The following is a 14,009-nucleotide window of genomic DNA, read 5'->3' as shown; positions in this document are numbered from 1 at the left end:
ACACAGATGTAAAGAACAGACTTTTGGACTCCATGGGAGAAGGCGAAGGTGGGATGATTTGAGAGAATAGCATTGAAACATGTATGTTATCATATGTTAAGTAGATCGCCAGTCCAGGTTCAATGCATGAGACAGGGTGCTTAGGGCTGGTGCACTGGGATGACCCTGAGGGATGGGATGGGAAGGGAGTTGGGAGGGGGTTCAGGATGGGGAACACATGTACACCCATGGCTGATTCATTTCAATATACGGCAAAACCACTAGAATATTGTAAAGTAATTAGCCTCCAATTAAATTTTTCAAAAATTTATATGTAAAAAAAATATTTTTAAAAAGATAGTGAAAGTGAAAGTTGCTCGATTGTGTCCGACTCTTTGCGACCCCATGAACTATACAGTCCATGGAATCCTCCAGGCCAGAATACTGGAGTGGGTAGCCGTTCTCTTCTCCAGGGGATCTTCCCAATCCAGGGATCAAACACAGGTCTCCCGCATTGCAGCCAAATTCTTCACCATCTGAGCCACCAGGGAAGCCCTGTAAAAAATAAAGTTTTGTAAATGTTTAGTATTCTGCTAATTTGACTTTGAATTGTAAATGTCAAGTATTGTTTAGGGAGCTTTATTATACTTTGTTAAAAAGGCAAACTTGTACATTTTTATAATTTTTTATGAGTAAATTTAATGTACCAAAAATTAAAATTAAAAAAAGAAATCAAAGCAACTAGCTCTTGAGGTAGTTATGTTTGAGTTACACCATGTGGTTTACACAGCTGTTTTCATGTAGCATTTGCCCTGCTCACTCCAGTCCTGCAGAAAGACAAGATCAGGCATTGTTTCTGAGTTCCTGGTGAGGACATGAAGGGGTTATAAAGTTAGCAGATATGTCTGGGGTGCAGTTCTGGTTCTACCTAGGAGTTTTGTCTGTCCCACGTTTTTTGTTGTTTTTGATGTTGTTTTACATGGTACAGTTGTGAATAGGTTTAGATATAATGGATTGCTTGACACCTTTGTTTTCTGTTTAATGCGCACAAAGTACCCCTCTGGTGCTTTTGTTAATAAGCCGATGAAAAAAATGAGATCACAGCTCCAGCTGCTCTCATGTTGATAAACCATCTCTCTTGCTTTTTCTTCTTATCTGACAAATGTGTTAATTCAGTAGACATTAAGTGGTATTTATGGAGTGCTTGGGAATTTTACAGGACTTGTGTACACACTTTCTGTGCTGAAGTAGGTTAGGTGGTTAAGGGAAGGCGAAATGTACTCAGAAATGTGTTCAGCCACTGATCTGGATTGCATGCTGTTAACTGTCAACAAAAGGCGGGGCTAACGAGCTGTGATTTGGGTGTTGGGGGAGACCCCAGTGGGACTTAATCTTTGGTTAGATGTTGTGCATGGGAAAGGCTAGGTTGGGGCATTCCAGTGAAGTGGAGCTTGATTTGGGACATGTAGGGAGATGAATTTGGGAGGATGAGTAGGAGGGTTATAGAAAAAGGACAGCTGGAAGAGTTGACATTTGATTCTTGAAGAACCACAACAGAACTTAGTGCTTGCTTATTCCCTGCTTGTGGAGCCGTACGATGAAGGAGAGGTTTTGTCCCCTTACAGGTCTGTATGTGTTTCAGTCCTGGGGTGGGGCTGAAAGACTGCAGGACTGGCCAGGCTGTTTGTGGTTTATGTAGGCTTTTACGGAGCACTTTTAGCAAACTTGTATTTGCTGAATGGTGAAATCCTGAGTGAAACCACTTGTCCCCATGGCTGCTGGTGCTGACTCTTTTCTGTGGAGCAAATGAAGTCTGAGACTGAGTGGGTTTATTATTAGGATGATGAAGCTCTCTAAGTCAGAGTCCCCCTTTTAGGAAACACACAGCTCGCTCCCCTGCCAGGTGCTTGGCTGCTCTTTACGTGAGAGGTTCACATTTTGTGGATGTGAAGGGGACATTGAGCCTTGATAGTACCCCTTATCCACATCTCACCTTGTTCTTGCCAGAATGAGGATATTCTCTGATGTCTAATCCCTGGACAGGGATTTGCTGGTCCACGTCCATTGAATTCCTTTACTTTTACCAATGAGAGCTCATTTCTAATATCATGTTAATTTTTCCACTCATTTTTCCAATAAAAAGTTATTTCTGATATTTAGTAGACCTGGTATCAATCAAGATGTGATGTGTATGTGAAAGATGTGACTGGCTGACGGGTCTACAGTGGGACCCTTCCTGATTCAGACCTGAGAATCTGAGTTCTTGGATAGGGGCAGTGAGTGTCCCTAAAGGTGAAGCTTAAACTAACTGATATATACATTGTATTTTACTGTTGACACTGAAGAATATTTTATGAAGTTCTTCAATTAATTTGCGAAGCAAATTTTTGGAAATAGCAATGCCTCTCCACTGGTTAATTCAAGTTCAGTGTCAGCATGGTGTTTATATCATGTTTTTTATTTTTGTTTCTACCACTCAATTACTCTCTCTGTTCTATTTGCTGTGTTGATCAAAAGGTTTAGGGAAATATACCTGTGAGTAAGGAGGATGTCAGGAAGAGAACCCAGGGCTTGTGTACATTGGTGCCTGCATCCTGAAGCACCTGTTACCCTGCAATCTTAGCGGGCAGTTTCCAAGGGTGTCTGCAGCCTCAGAGTGGCCTCCTTTCTATGGTTCCCACTTGGCTTCCTGGCATGAGATGTAGCTATGAGCCTGCTTCTCATTCTGTCCAGATTCTGTCGATCTCCAGCTGGGAAGAGCTTTCTTTGCAAGATCCCTGTCCAGTTCTTTTTTTCTTGGCAAGTTCACTTACTTTTTTATAGTTCCTCTCCCAAACTGGTCCCGACCTGGATTGAGGATAATTAGTTTCCTGGGCTTTCTGTTGTTGAAGGCAAGGAAGCTGTTTATTGTCCTTGAGTGCCCAGCACTGCCTGTTCTCTGATTTTGCCAAGTGTTTACACAGATTTCAAAGGTACATCATATTCCAGTGCATTGAAGACTCTTAGTCAGGGGACTCTGTGATTGGGTGGATTTTCTGACCTTGTAATTCCCTGCAGACCCACATGGCCTTTTACCTCCAAAGAAAGAGACTAAAATTTTACCATAGAAGTCGAAACACATATGGTTATGAAAACAAAATGTGTGAAAGAAAGTTGATGTGATGAATCTACATTGAATAGTATAAAATGCTGTTTCATGCTTTATGTATCTTTGCATCTATATATATGCCTATCACACATATATTTATGATAGAAATGATGTTGCAATTATCAATCAAGAAGACTCCATTTTTCATGATTGAATTAAAATAGCTTAATTTTTTTTTTTTAAATATAGCAAGATCAACTTTACACCTGGGCTGCAGTTAGTCAACCCACACACTCACTGGATTATATCGAAGGGCAGTTTCCGAGGAGAGTCCCAGCTGCTTGGCCACCATCTAAACTTCCTGATGAAGAACACAGGCCTAAGGATGCTGACACAGGTAGGCCCATGGGAAAAGTGTATGTTCTGAAAGTAACATCAAATCTCTGTGAAGCACCTGCTGAGTAGTGAGTCTGGGTTTCCCTTCCAAGTATTTCTTAGATTACAATCATCATATAAATCAGGCTAAATCACTGGGAAGCTTGTTAAATTGAAAATTCTAACCCTCTATCTTCATAGTTACGGGGACTGGGCAACTAGAGCTATTCAGTTAGTACTGTGTGTACAGAGTCCGAGAACCACTGCTTTGGGGTCCAGCTGAGACCTCCATCTGGAAGGAAGTCACCCACTGTATGGGCTGAAAGCTCAGAGGGGAACTTTCTGTCTGTTGGCTTCAGAGGTGGCGACCACCTCACCTCCTTCCCTGGCTCTTCCCTTACTATTCTCTTTGAGCTTTTGTTAGTTTTTTCCTTGCCTTCAGAGATAATTGATAGAGGCAAGATGAAGCTATACATTCTACTAAATCTAAATTTTAAGTAATTTAAAAAATCATACATTGTTCAGATGTAACATTTGATTGTTTTTTTTATTTTTTTTTTATTTTTGTCCCTTGTGTTGTCCTAAAGTGTTTTGTGTTATTCTTGAAGTACTTTGAAGGTAGCATGACATTGACATCAGCTTTTTATGGAGCCCAAAGCTAGAAAAGCACTTCATTGTATTGAATTAAGAATTATATTTGTGTAACAATGTTTTTATGGAATTTGATTGTCTTACTCCTTGCGTCCTTTTTCATTTTAGCTTAATAAAATCACAGCTTCTTCTTGGTGGACTGATCAGGAATATTGGCATCTAATCCATCAGGGAAGAGTAAATAGAAGGGCATTATTACAATTCAGAAATCTCTCCCTCATCAAATTTTCCTAAATGGTATCATAGCATGGTGTTAGAGTTAAGAATTTGGTATTTTATTCCCATTGGCTTATTGAGAGAAAGATGTTGTGTGGATGCCTAGCTGGGACCTCTGTGAAGAGTGTGACCAGGGAGCATGGACTCTGCTGTGTATCAGCTTGTAACCTCGGGCAAGTTTCCTAACTTCTGTCCTTGGTTTCTGCACCTGTTAAATGGTAGTAAGGATAGCACCTACTGTATAGGGATACTTTGAGAATTATCTAAGTGTGAAAGCATAGATTAGCATCCAGAATGCAGTCATTATATTCCTCATGAGTCCCTTTAAAGCCAACAATGGCCCACACCATCAGTGACTTTATTTCAGCCTACTGTTCAAAGATCTGCAGAGGGGGCCTCCTGCTCACAGCCTCTGTTTTTCTCCTCATCCCGAAGTGATGCATTTACTTCTTCTTTCTTTGCACTGAGGCACTGATTGGCGGCCCACACGCAACCTTGTGTGCCCCTTTTTAAAGGCCCATGCTTTTGAAACAGTGCTTAGTGTTTACTTGATGGACTATACTCTCTGAAATGAACCACAAACAAGAGGTGTGACATAAGAAACATGTTCTATGTAGGGCTTTGACTTTCTTTGGGTACAGAGAACAGTTGATCAAGGGCCAAGGTAGATCTTCAGAGATGAGAGGGTGCTTATGTAACACCTGAAAAAAACGAGCATGTAAAACAATTTAGTTTTAAAGGGAAAATTATATAACTTAAAGTATTTATCCTATTAAATACACTTTTATTTGTTTATGTAAAAAGTTACTTCAGTTCAGTTGCTCGGTCGTGTCCAACTCTTTGCGACCCCATGGACTGCAGCATGCCAGACTTCCCTGTCCATCACCAACTCCCAGAGCTTGCTCAAGCTCATGTCCATTGAGTCGATGATGCCATCCAACCATCTCATCATCTGTCATCCCCTTCTCCTCCTTCCCTCAATCTTTTCTAGCATCAGGATCTTTTCAAATGAGTCAGTTCTTTGCATCAGGTAGCCAAAGTATTGGAGTTTCAGCTTCAGCATCAGTCCTTCCAGTGAACATTCAGGACTGATTTCCTTTAGGATGGACTGGCTGGATCTCCTTGCAGTCCAAGGGATTCTCAAGAGTCCTCTCCAACACCACAATTCAAAAGCATCAATTCTTCAGTGCTCAGCTTTCTTTCTAGTCCAATGCTCATATCCATATATGACTACTGGAAAAACCATAACTCTGATTAGACAGACCTTTGTCAGCAAAGTAATGTCTCTGATTTTTAATATGCTGTCTAGGTTGGTCATCTTTTCTTCTAAGGAGAAAACGTCTTTTAATTTCATGGCTGCAGTCCCCATCTGCTGTGATTTTGGAGCCCAAGATAATAAAGTCTGTCACTGTTTGCATTGTTTCCCCATCTATTTGCCATGAAGTGATGGGACCAGATGCCATGGTCTTAGTTTTCTGAATGTTGAATTTTCACTCTCTTCTTTCACTTTCATCAAAAGGCTCTTTAGTTCTTCTTCTCCTTCTGCCATAAGGATGGTGTCATCTGCATATCTGAGGTTACTGATATTTTTCCCAGAAATCTTGATTCCAACTTGTGCTTCATCCAGCCTGGCATTTCACATGATGTACTCTATATATAAGTTAAATAAGCAGGGTGATAATATACAGCCTTGACATACTCCTTTCCCAATTTGGAACCAGTCTGTTGTTCCATGTCCAGTTCTAACTGTTGCTTCTTGACCTGCATACAGATTTCTCAGGAGGCAGGTAAGGTGGTCTGGTATTCCCATTTCTTTAATAATTTTCCACAGTTTGTTGTGATCCACACAGTCAAAGGCTATGGTGTAGTCAATAAAGCAGAAATAGATGTTTTTCTGGAAGTTACTTACCGGATAGGAAATAGGTAGGTGTAGCTACAGTAGAATCAATCAATTTCATTGAGACATATTTTAACAGTTGTTCATATCTTGTGTTTTACACCAGTGATTAGGGTGATGTTTTCATTTTTTTTTTCATCCCTAGGGTGAACTTCTCAACTTTAACTGAAACATTTATATTATCCTCTAAAATTTTAGGGCAGTTTTAAAAAGTTATGAAACATTTTATGTTACTGATTTTTTTTTTTTTTTGTAAACTGGAGGAATGCTAGACAGAAAGTTAATTAGTGATAATATGAATTTTAGTTTGGTAAGAGATGATAGTTGGAATTGAGGCCAAGAAGTTTGCAAACTAATTTTTCCTTTTTCAATATAACTTGTAAAATGCCAGAGTAGCAATTTTTAATATAACAACCTGTCTCCTTTTAAAATGTGTATTCTTAAAGAGGATGATGGAGATAAGTAGAAAATAGTTTAATGTAGTGACTTATTTTTATCCAGCTGATCTGTTAATAAACCCAAGAGCCCAATAACTGTTTTGTCCAAAATGGCCTAATGGCCCTTCCTAAACTTTTCCTACTGTGATTCTGCAGGATTCTGCAGGGCATTCTCATTCTGCGACCATTCACCCTCCCTGTCATGAGCAGGCAGGTGAGGATATCAGTAACACAGTGAAAACCATGCATAGACCCTACGTTTTTTGAAAAATAGATATTAATTGCAAATATTGATAATGTGATTATTAATAGTGACAAACTATTTCCAGTGCACTTGACTGTGGTCTGTGTGTAGTGACTTCACAGCTAAAATTGCTGTTTGCAGCATGTGGTCCCTTTCAGCTTTGTTTTAAAATAAAAGAATTCACTGATTATTTTTCTTTCTGAAGAAGAAAGACTTATGATTCCATCTTAGAAAATTGACAACTTGGTTTTTCTTTGATTTTTTTTTACCTTTTGGCTCTTCTTTACACTGGTTACTAATCCCCATGTGTGCATGCTAAGTCACTTCAGTTGTGTCTGACTCTTTGTGAACTTATGGACTGTATCCCCCAGTCTCCTCTGTCCAAGGGATCCTCCAGGCAAGAATACTGGAGTAGGTTTCCATTGCCCTCTTCCCAACCCAAGGATCAAACTGGGGTCCCCTTGTCTCCTGCATTGGCAGGCGGATTCTTTACCACTAGTGCCACCTGGGAAGCCCCACTAATCCGCATGGCAGGCTAATTCAAATTCGTGGTGCTGCCTTTTCTGCCTTTCTCGGGGACCACACTTCTGTTTTTCCACAATCCCTTTTGTGAAACTGGCTTTCTCCACCTTCATCTAGTGGTGAAGAAACGGACCTTCCTCTATATGAATCTAGGTGCAGAGGCTGCAGTGAGGCCTCAGGGGTTGTGGGTTCTTGGGGATCTTTGGCTCCTACCGTGTCTTTGTGTTGCCTTCACAGAGGAGCCTGAGGTGCTGAGGCTGATCATCTGAAGTCCATAGAGTGAAGTCTCCTAGAAGGACAGGCTGGAAAGGAAGTTAGAGAGCATTGTGCTTGCTCCAGAAGTTTGTAGCAGAAACGTTAATAAGAAGAGGTCCTTTTCAGTTATTTTTTCTCCTTATCTTCTCTCTCTTCATTTTCCTTTACTTATTTGATGCAACCCACCCCCACCACGGTGGTTCTTCTGGAGCCTCCTGGCATTTTATTCATATCTCTATCATTTGAATTATTTAGGTTGGGAACTGATCTGTATTTGCCATCTGTCTTCTGTGTAGACTCCCAACATTTCAAGACCTTTGGATGCAGTATATACTTAAATATTGAGTGAATAAATGAAGATCTTTTGTTGAAAAAGATATAAATGTTAATAAAATATCTACTCAGCACATGAATGCAGTATTATATTTGATGGAATTCTGTGTGTGCTGAAAGAGCCCAAGGACCATTTTAGGGGATCATCACCAAGCTTCAAAGGTTACTTGATAGATTTACACAAAGAGAGACTTGGTTTTAGTTTTGAATTTGTGGAGAACAGAGTCAAGGTGTGAAGAGTGATTTGATCATTCTTGGTGCATCTTTGGAAAATCAAGGCCGTTATCTTCCTTTTAAAACAATTAAATATATATATTTATTTGGCTGTTCCTGGTCTTAGTTGCAGCACATAGGATCTTCATTGCCACATGTGGGATCTTTAGTTCCCCAACCAGGGATCAAACCTGGGCCCCCTGCAGTGGGAGCACGGAATCTTAGCCACTGGACCACCAGGAAAGTCCCTTTCTTTCTTTGTTTCAAGAAATTCTTTTAAAAACCATAAGAAGTTCTGTATTATCTGAATTAAATTATAATATCTACCCATAAAAAAATTTAATTTTATTTATTTATTTCTGGCCAGGCTGGGTCTTTGTTGCTACATGCAGACTTTCTCTAGCTGTGGCCCTGGGGCTTCTCATTGCAGTGGCTTCTCTTGTGGAGCATGGGCTGTAGGCACTCCGGCTTCAGTCGTTGCAGCTTGCGGACTTAGTTGTCCCTTGGAATGTGGAATCTTCCTGAACCAGGGATCGAACTCCTATCCCCAGCATTAGCAAGTGGATTCTTAACCACTGAAACACCAGGGAAGTCCAGGTCCACTATCTTTCCTTAAAAATGTGAATGGTCAAGAGATTGAACAGAAGACTGATTTTAGAAAAGCAATTTGGGCACAGAAAATTCTGGAGGAAAACATGGAAGGACAGCTGGTAGAAACGTGACAAACTTTTTGTATAGGAATCCTAAAACCTGGGTTTACTTGCTGGCTGAAAGAATGGTAATCCACCTTGGCTCCAAAAAGATAGCTGAGCAGCTTATGAATATGTGAGGTGTACAAAAAGATGATAGAGGGAAATAGATTAGATTGAAAGGAATTGAGTATATAGCACTGAGGTGAACCAGCATGCTGAAATGACTTTCAGAAGGACTTGCAGTTTTTAAAGGTGGTTGGCATTTATCCCTCAGGTTTAAGGTAGAAAGAGAAGTGGGGACACAGCTGGATCATGCCCTGTGTCTGTGAGATGAAAAGCAATAATCTCAGAAGGACAACTCTTCCGTCCTCTAGTATCCAAAAGAAGTATTTCTATGGCTTCTAAATAAAGGAGCTTCTGTGGGATGAAATATAGTGTGAAGTGCATTCTCAATTCATTTCCAGGGTTTTCCTGATGCTTTAATCCATGTTCACTTGAGGAAAAGCAGAGATTCTGGAAGGGGCTTGGGGGGTGGTGGGGGGCGGGGTTGATGATGTTTATCTCTCAACCTGCCACCTAACTCAGGAATAAAATGCTCTCAAGCAGATCAACCATGTCTCCTGGAGATGATTCTCCATGTTCAGTTTTATTTATTTATTTGTTTTTTTAAATCAGCTCGCATTTTCCCCTCATATATGCAGGCTAATGCCTCTGTGTGGACATCCTTTGTTGGAATCGAGGGGCAGATCCAGATTATTAAATAATCAAATAAACAGAATACAGGGTCGACCCCTTTTAGGGAAATTACATTTTTAACCCCACCTTCATTTGTGTAAGGATATGGCATACCAGAGTAAAGACATCTACCATTGGTTAGGCTGCTAATCATAAGTCATGGTATTTAAATGAAATTCAATGAATTTTCTTTAGATTAAATTGATTAGATTTGAATCAAATTGATCATTAAAGAAGCTATAATTTAGTAATTTTATATAAGCACATTTTTCATTAAAATGTAAAAGTTTTGAGAGACTGCTTAGTTCATTTTCAGAAGCTGTATTTTCTGTATTTTGAAGGGTATTTGATTTGTTCAATTCCCAGCATATCCTACCCTTTTTCTTCCTGTCCTCTCTACAAATGTAAACCTCATCCAAGTGTGTTTTGTAAGTCACTGGCTTATTTGTGATGATAAAGAGATCATTTTTGAAGCATATTTGGAATTCTGGAGTGCCCAGAAATTTTTGTGAGGTTTCTGTTTGTTTTTGTTTCTTTTTTTCAAAATGGAGCATTTAAATTTTTGTCAGGAATGTTCTTTCTCCCACTCTACTTCAGACAGTAATGTTTTTTTAAAACCAGTCTAGTTTCATAGACTTCTAGTTGGATGGCTTCACTGACTCAAAGGATGTAAGTTTGAGTAAGCTCCGGGAGTTGGGGATGGACAGGGAAGCCTGGCATGCTGCAGTCCATGGCGTGGCAGAGTTGGACATGACTGAGTGGCTGAACTGAACTAAACTGAGTTTCTTAATCCTTAGGAAGGGTGGGTGGAGGAGTTGGCAGTTTGAGATGTGCTCTTGAGAGCTCTCCCTGGGTCACTCCAAAAACACCCATCCTGATGATGAAGAGGGACTGTTTGCGGGTGTAGGGCTGACAGAAGGCAGTTCTGAAAAGCTCTCCAGTTCTGGGAGGAGGGGTGGGAGGCCAGTGCCCTGGTAGTTCGCATGAGGGGTCCACACTCTGAGGACACTGGAACCCGGTGGGTTTCTCCCCTACCTGCCCACAGGCTCCTGACTGGCCCGGTGCTCAGAAGCCCTTCACTGGGCACAGCCCAGCCTGTGTCGTCCCTCGGTGGACAGCCCTTTTGTGATTTTTCATGCTTCCTTTTGCTCTTTTGCTTCCCCTTCTTCTTTTTCCTTCTTATTCTCTCCTGTTTTCCTTCTCGATGTTTGTTTTTCTTTCTTCTCTTGATTATTCTCATTTGTTTTCCCTTACTTTGTAGTTATTCTGTACATTTCTTTCACCTTAAAATCTTGACCCTCTAGAACTCCTGTGCTCCAGCTTATGATCTGGAAGAGAATATTTTGACGTATAAATTTCTCCTAGGCGTCATAACACACTGATTCAAGGAAGTAGTGAAAGAGGTGAGGGTGAGAGGATGAACTCAATTCAGATCAAAGTTTAGATGTAGGTGTTCAAAACAGTGGAATATTGATAACACTCTCTAGTTCTTTGTTTTGGTGAGGCGGTGACATTCTTTTTACCATCGGAATCCAGAGGTTTGCTTTTTGGAGCAGATCATGTGGCATAGGACTATTTAAAAAACAAAACAAAACTGGGAAACACTGTATGTGTCTTTAAGGGAAAGGGCTGTTTGTGACCCTCCTGGAGACTCTGTGGGCTCTGCCTGCATCGCTTGCATAGACAGACAAGGAAGTGAAAATGTCCTCCTTTCTACAAAGCCCTAGAGTCTTGTCTCAAGTCTGTTGTGTTTTGGAGGATTTGAAGATGACTAAAACCAGCAGAAAACAGAAGTGTTCTAGAGCCTAGATTTGCTTTAATATTAACTGTCCTCACTTTGATATTAAATATCTTTCTTCAAAAATGGCCAGCTCTTGTGTTGAGTTCAAAATAGAGCTGTCAGTATGAGAGACAAATCTTTTGATTAACTTAGTGAAATATAGTATTCGGGAAAACACTTGTGTGTTAAAGCTGCTTGTTAGTATTGTTGCCACAGTGATACCTGTTGGTGAGTGATTATGCCGTGCTGTTCCCAGTGATTTTGTTCTGAAAGATGTACCCTGAACTTAGGTGCAGCCCTAGCAATGGCATGGCGACCTGTGCCCTGCCCAGCGCCTGCTCTCCTGGGGCTCCCGCTTTGCTTCCGTGGTTTCACCATCCTTTGGTCTCACCTTTCATCCCCTCCCACAACAACAAATATTTCACACATCTACTGTGTGTCAGGCACTGTTCTAGGTGCTGGGGAGTCAGTAAGGAAAAGAATCTACAAAGTGTCTGTCTTCATAGAGTTTGATTTAGTCAGGTAAGATAGAGAAATAAGTTGGCAAACAAGTGAATTCTATAGCATTTTGTTTGAGGATTGACTTGGTGGAGAGAGCAACAGGGAACGGGGTGCTCCATGGAGCAGGGAGAGGGTGGGTGTGTGTGCAGAGATCCCCACACACCCAGATCCCCTGGAGGGAGCAGGACTGTATGCACAGGGCAGCAGGAAGGCTAGTGTGGCCAGAGTGTGCTTAGCAGGTGGGGATGGCACAGAGGTCGGGGTGGCGGGAGAGGAGAAGGCTGAAGGAGGCTCGTGGGGCCCAGGTGGAGACCATGCTTCAATCCAAGTGAAATGAACTTTCAATGTAGTTTAACAATACGTTGTATGATTTAAACCATGAATGCCTTTTTTTTACTTTTTCTGTGCATTGTCACACACGTGAATTAAAATGCTGCTAAATTAGAAAAGTCTGAGGTATCCGCCATAGTGACTTCTATGTATTGTCAGGCATCTGGTCTGTGTGCCAGTCTGGGATGGGGAGCAATGGGACAGTGGGGAGACAGACTCATCTTTGTCTCCCTACCAGCTGTGTCTGGGCCTCAGTTCCTCACCGCGATGCAACCATGGACAGGAGAAGTCCTTCTCAGACTCCAATCCACAATTGCTGGTAGTTCCTGGAGGCTCTCTTATGTCTTTATTTTTGTAACTCCCATGTGAGCTTCACAGAAAGCATCCCTTAGCTTAAAAAACAGAAGGAAACATAGCCTTAGCTATCCCTTAGGTTTTACAGCATGAAGAAGCTGCAATCCCATAGTTTCTGTCTCAGATGACCATCACTCAGTGCCTATTAGTGAGGGCACATTATCTCTTGTTGAAAGTGCAAGGTCAGCTGTCAACAGTCAGATAAGGTACCCAGGACCCCGTCCTTCCAGGCTAGGGAGTTGACTTCCATCACTGTACAGACTTAAAGAGAATAATATGAGCAGTGACTGTCTTAGCAGATACTTCCTGGCACAAAATAGAAACTAGCTATTGAGATAAGTAATCATGACTGATGTGTAAAGAAGGGCATAGTGCTAATCTAATTTTAAAAATACCTAATGACATGAGCGTGTCATCTTGTGTGTTACATGTACTGAAAAGTGGTCATGTCCTCATAACACGGAAGTATAGCTGGAAAGTAGCCTGGGTGTTTGGGTGCTTATTGTGGTTGAAGGTATATTGTAGTTAGTTTCATTTTCTGATCAAAGAAATGGGAAAATCTGCTCTTTAACATATTGCCTGTCTTCTTCCTTTTCAACCCAGACTCTCAATCTGCTGTTTTAGAAACTCCGAAAAAATGTTCAGATGCTGCTCAGCAGGTAAGAAGACTTAATTAGGCTGTGGAATCCTTTTCTCTCGTGTTTGTCTGCCTTATCTTCCATTTGCCCAGCCAGCTAGGCCACCTGTGTTTCTCAGCCTGCAGGAGACTCCAGGCAGGTGGGTGGGTGTTTTGTTCCATTCAGACTTGGCCAAAGAAATCAGCCTTGAAGTGGCTCTGGGCACAAGCTCCTCAGAACCCATATCATTCCACATCCAGCCAGAGAGCTGGGCCACAACTGCTGGCTCCACTAGGAAACAGTGGCCATTCAGGTGTCGTGTGGAAATGTGTCTGGTTGAACTAAATAATCATATGGATATGATTTTTTTTAATGTCCAGAGCTTTTTAAAAATCAAATTATATTCTTAAGTTGATTTGGTGAATGAAACTTTAGTTAGTGTCTGTTTAATTTCCATAGAAACTTTCTTCTTCTGTTACTAAAGAAGTCAAATCTAATGTCTTCTTTTTCTTGCACCAAAATGCACCTCCTGAAAAAATAAGAAACATTTATATGGAATAGTAATTGGGGTTAGCAGTTGTTCTTTTGGATATAAAATCATTTTAAAAATTTGTTTATATATTTTCCAACTATAATTTGAAAATAACTTAGTATTATAAATTACGAGCATGAAGCATGTTCTCTGGAGGGGGGGTCTAGATAGAAAATTAGATGGCTCTTGCCCAGGTTCCAGGCCCAGGTCAATTTCTGGTTAGTGATGGCATACTATCTGGGATATGGTGTTCTTCTC

The 14,009-nt window shown here is 40.9% G+C and overlaps 1 protein-coding gene and 1 long non-coding RNA gene across 4 annotated transcripts in view; one reads left to right on the top strand and one right to left on the bottom strand.

The window, feature by feature from the left end:
- FMN2 (formin 2) overlaps positions 1-14,009 on the top strand; it is a 349,990-nt gene that overhangs the window by 92,537 nt on the left and 243,444 nt on the right. For 2 of the 3 annotated variants that reach the window (XM_061404794.1, XM_061404796.1), the window contains exons 3-4: positions 3,317-3,464; positions 13,206-13,261. In XM_061404794.1, the coding sequence (XP_061260778.1) occupies positions 3,317-3,464; positions 13,206-13,261 (204 nt within the window). The remainder of the gene's footprint in view (positions 1-3,316; positions 3,465-13,205; positions 13,262-14,009) is intronic. The other variant, XM_061404795.1, reaches the window with a different exon arrangement.
- Positions 4,899-11,194, bottom strand: LOC133240288 (uncharacterized). Its single transcript, XR_009734183.1, has 2 exons — positions 10,673-11,194; positions 4,899-5,010 (listed from the first exon to the last, which is right to left on the bottom strand). It is a non-coding gene; the product is annotated as an uncharacterized LOC133240288 (long non-coding RNA).

The sequence above is a fragment of the Bos javanicus genome, chromosome 28 (genome assembly GCF_032452875.1).
Source record: "Bos javanicus breed banteng chromosome 28, ARS-OSU_banteng_1.0, whole genome shotgun sequence".
NCBI classification, from domain to species: Eukaryota; Metazoa; Chordata; class Mammalia; order Artiodactyla; family Bovidae; genus Bos; species Bos javanicus.
This window is presented reverse-complemented; position numbering and strand designations above follow the sequence as displayed.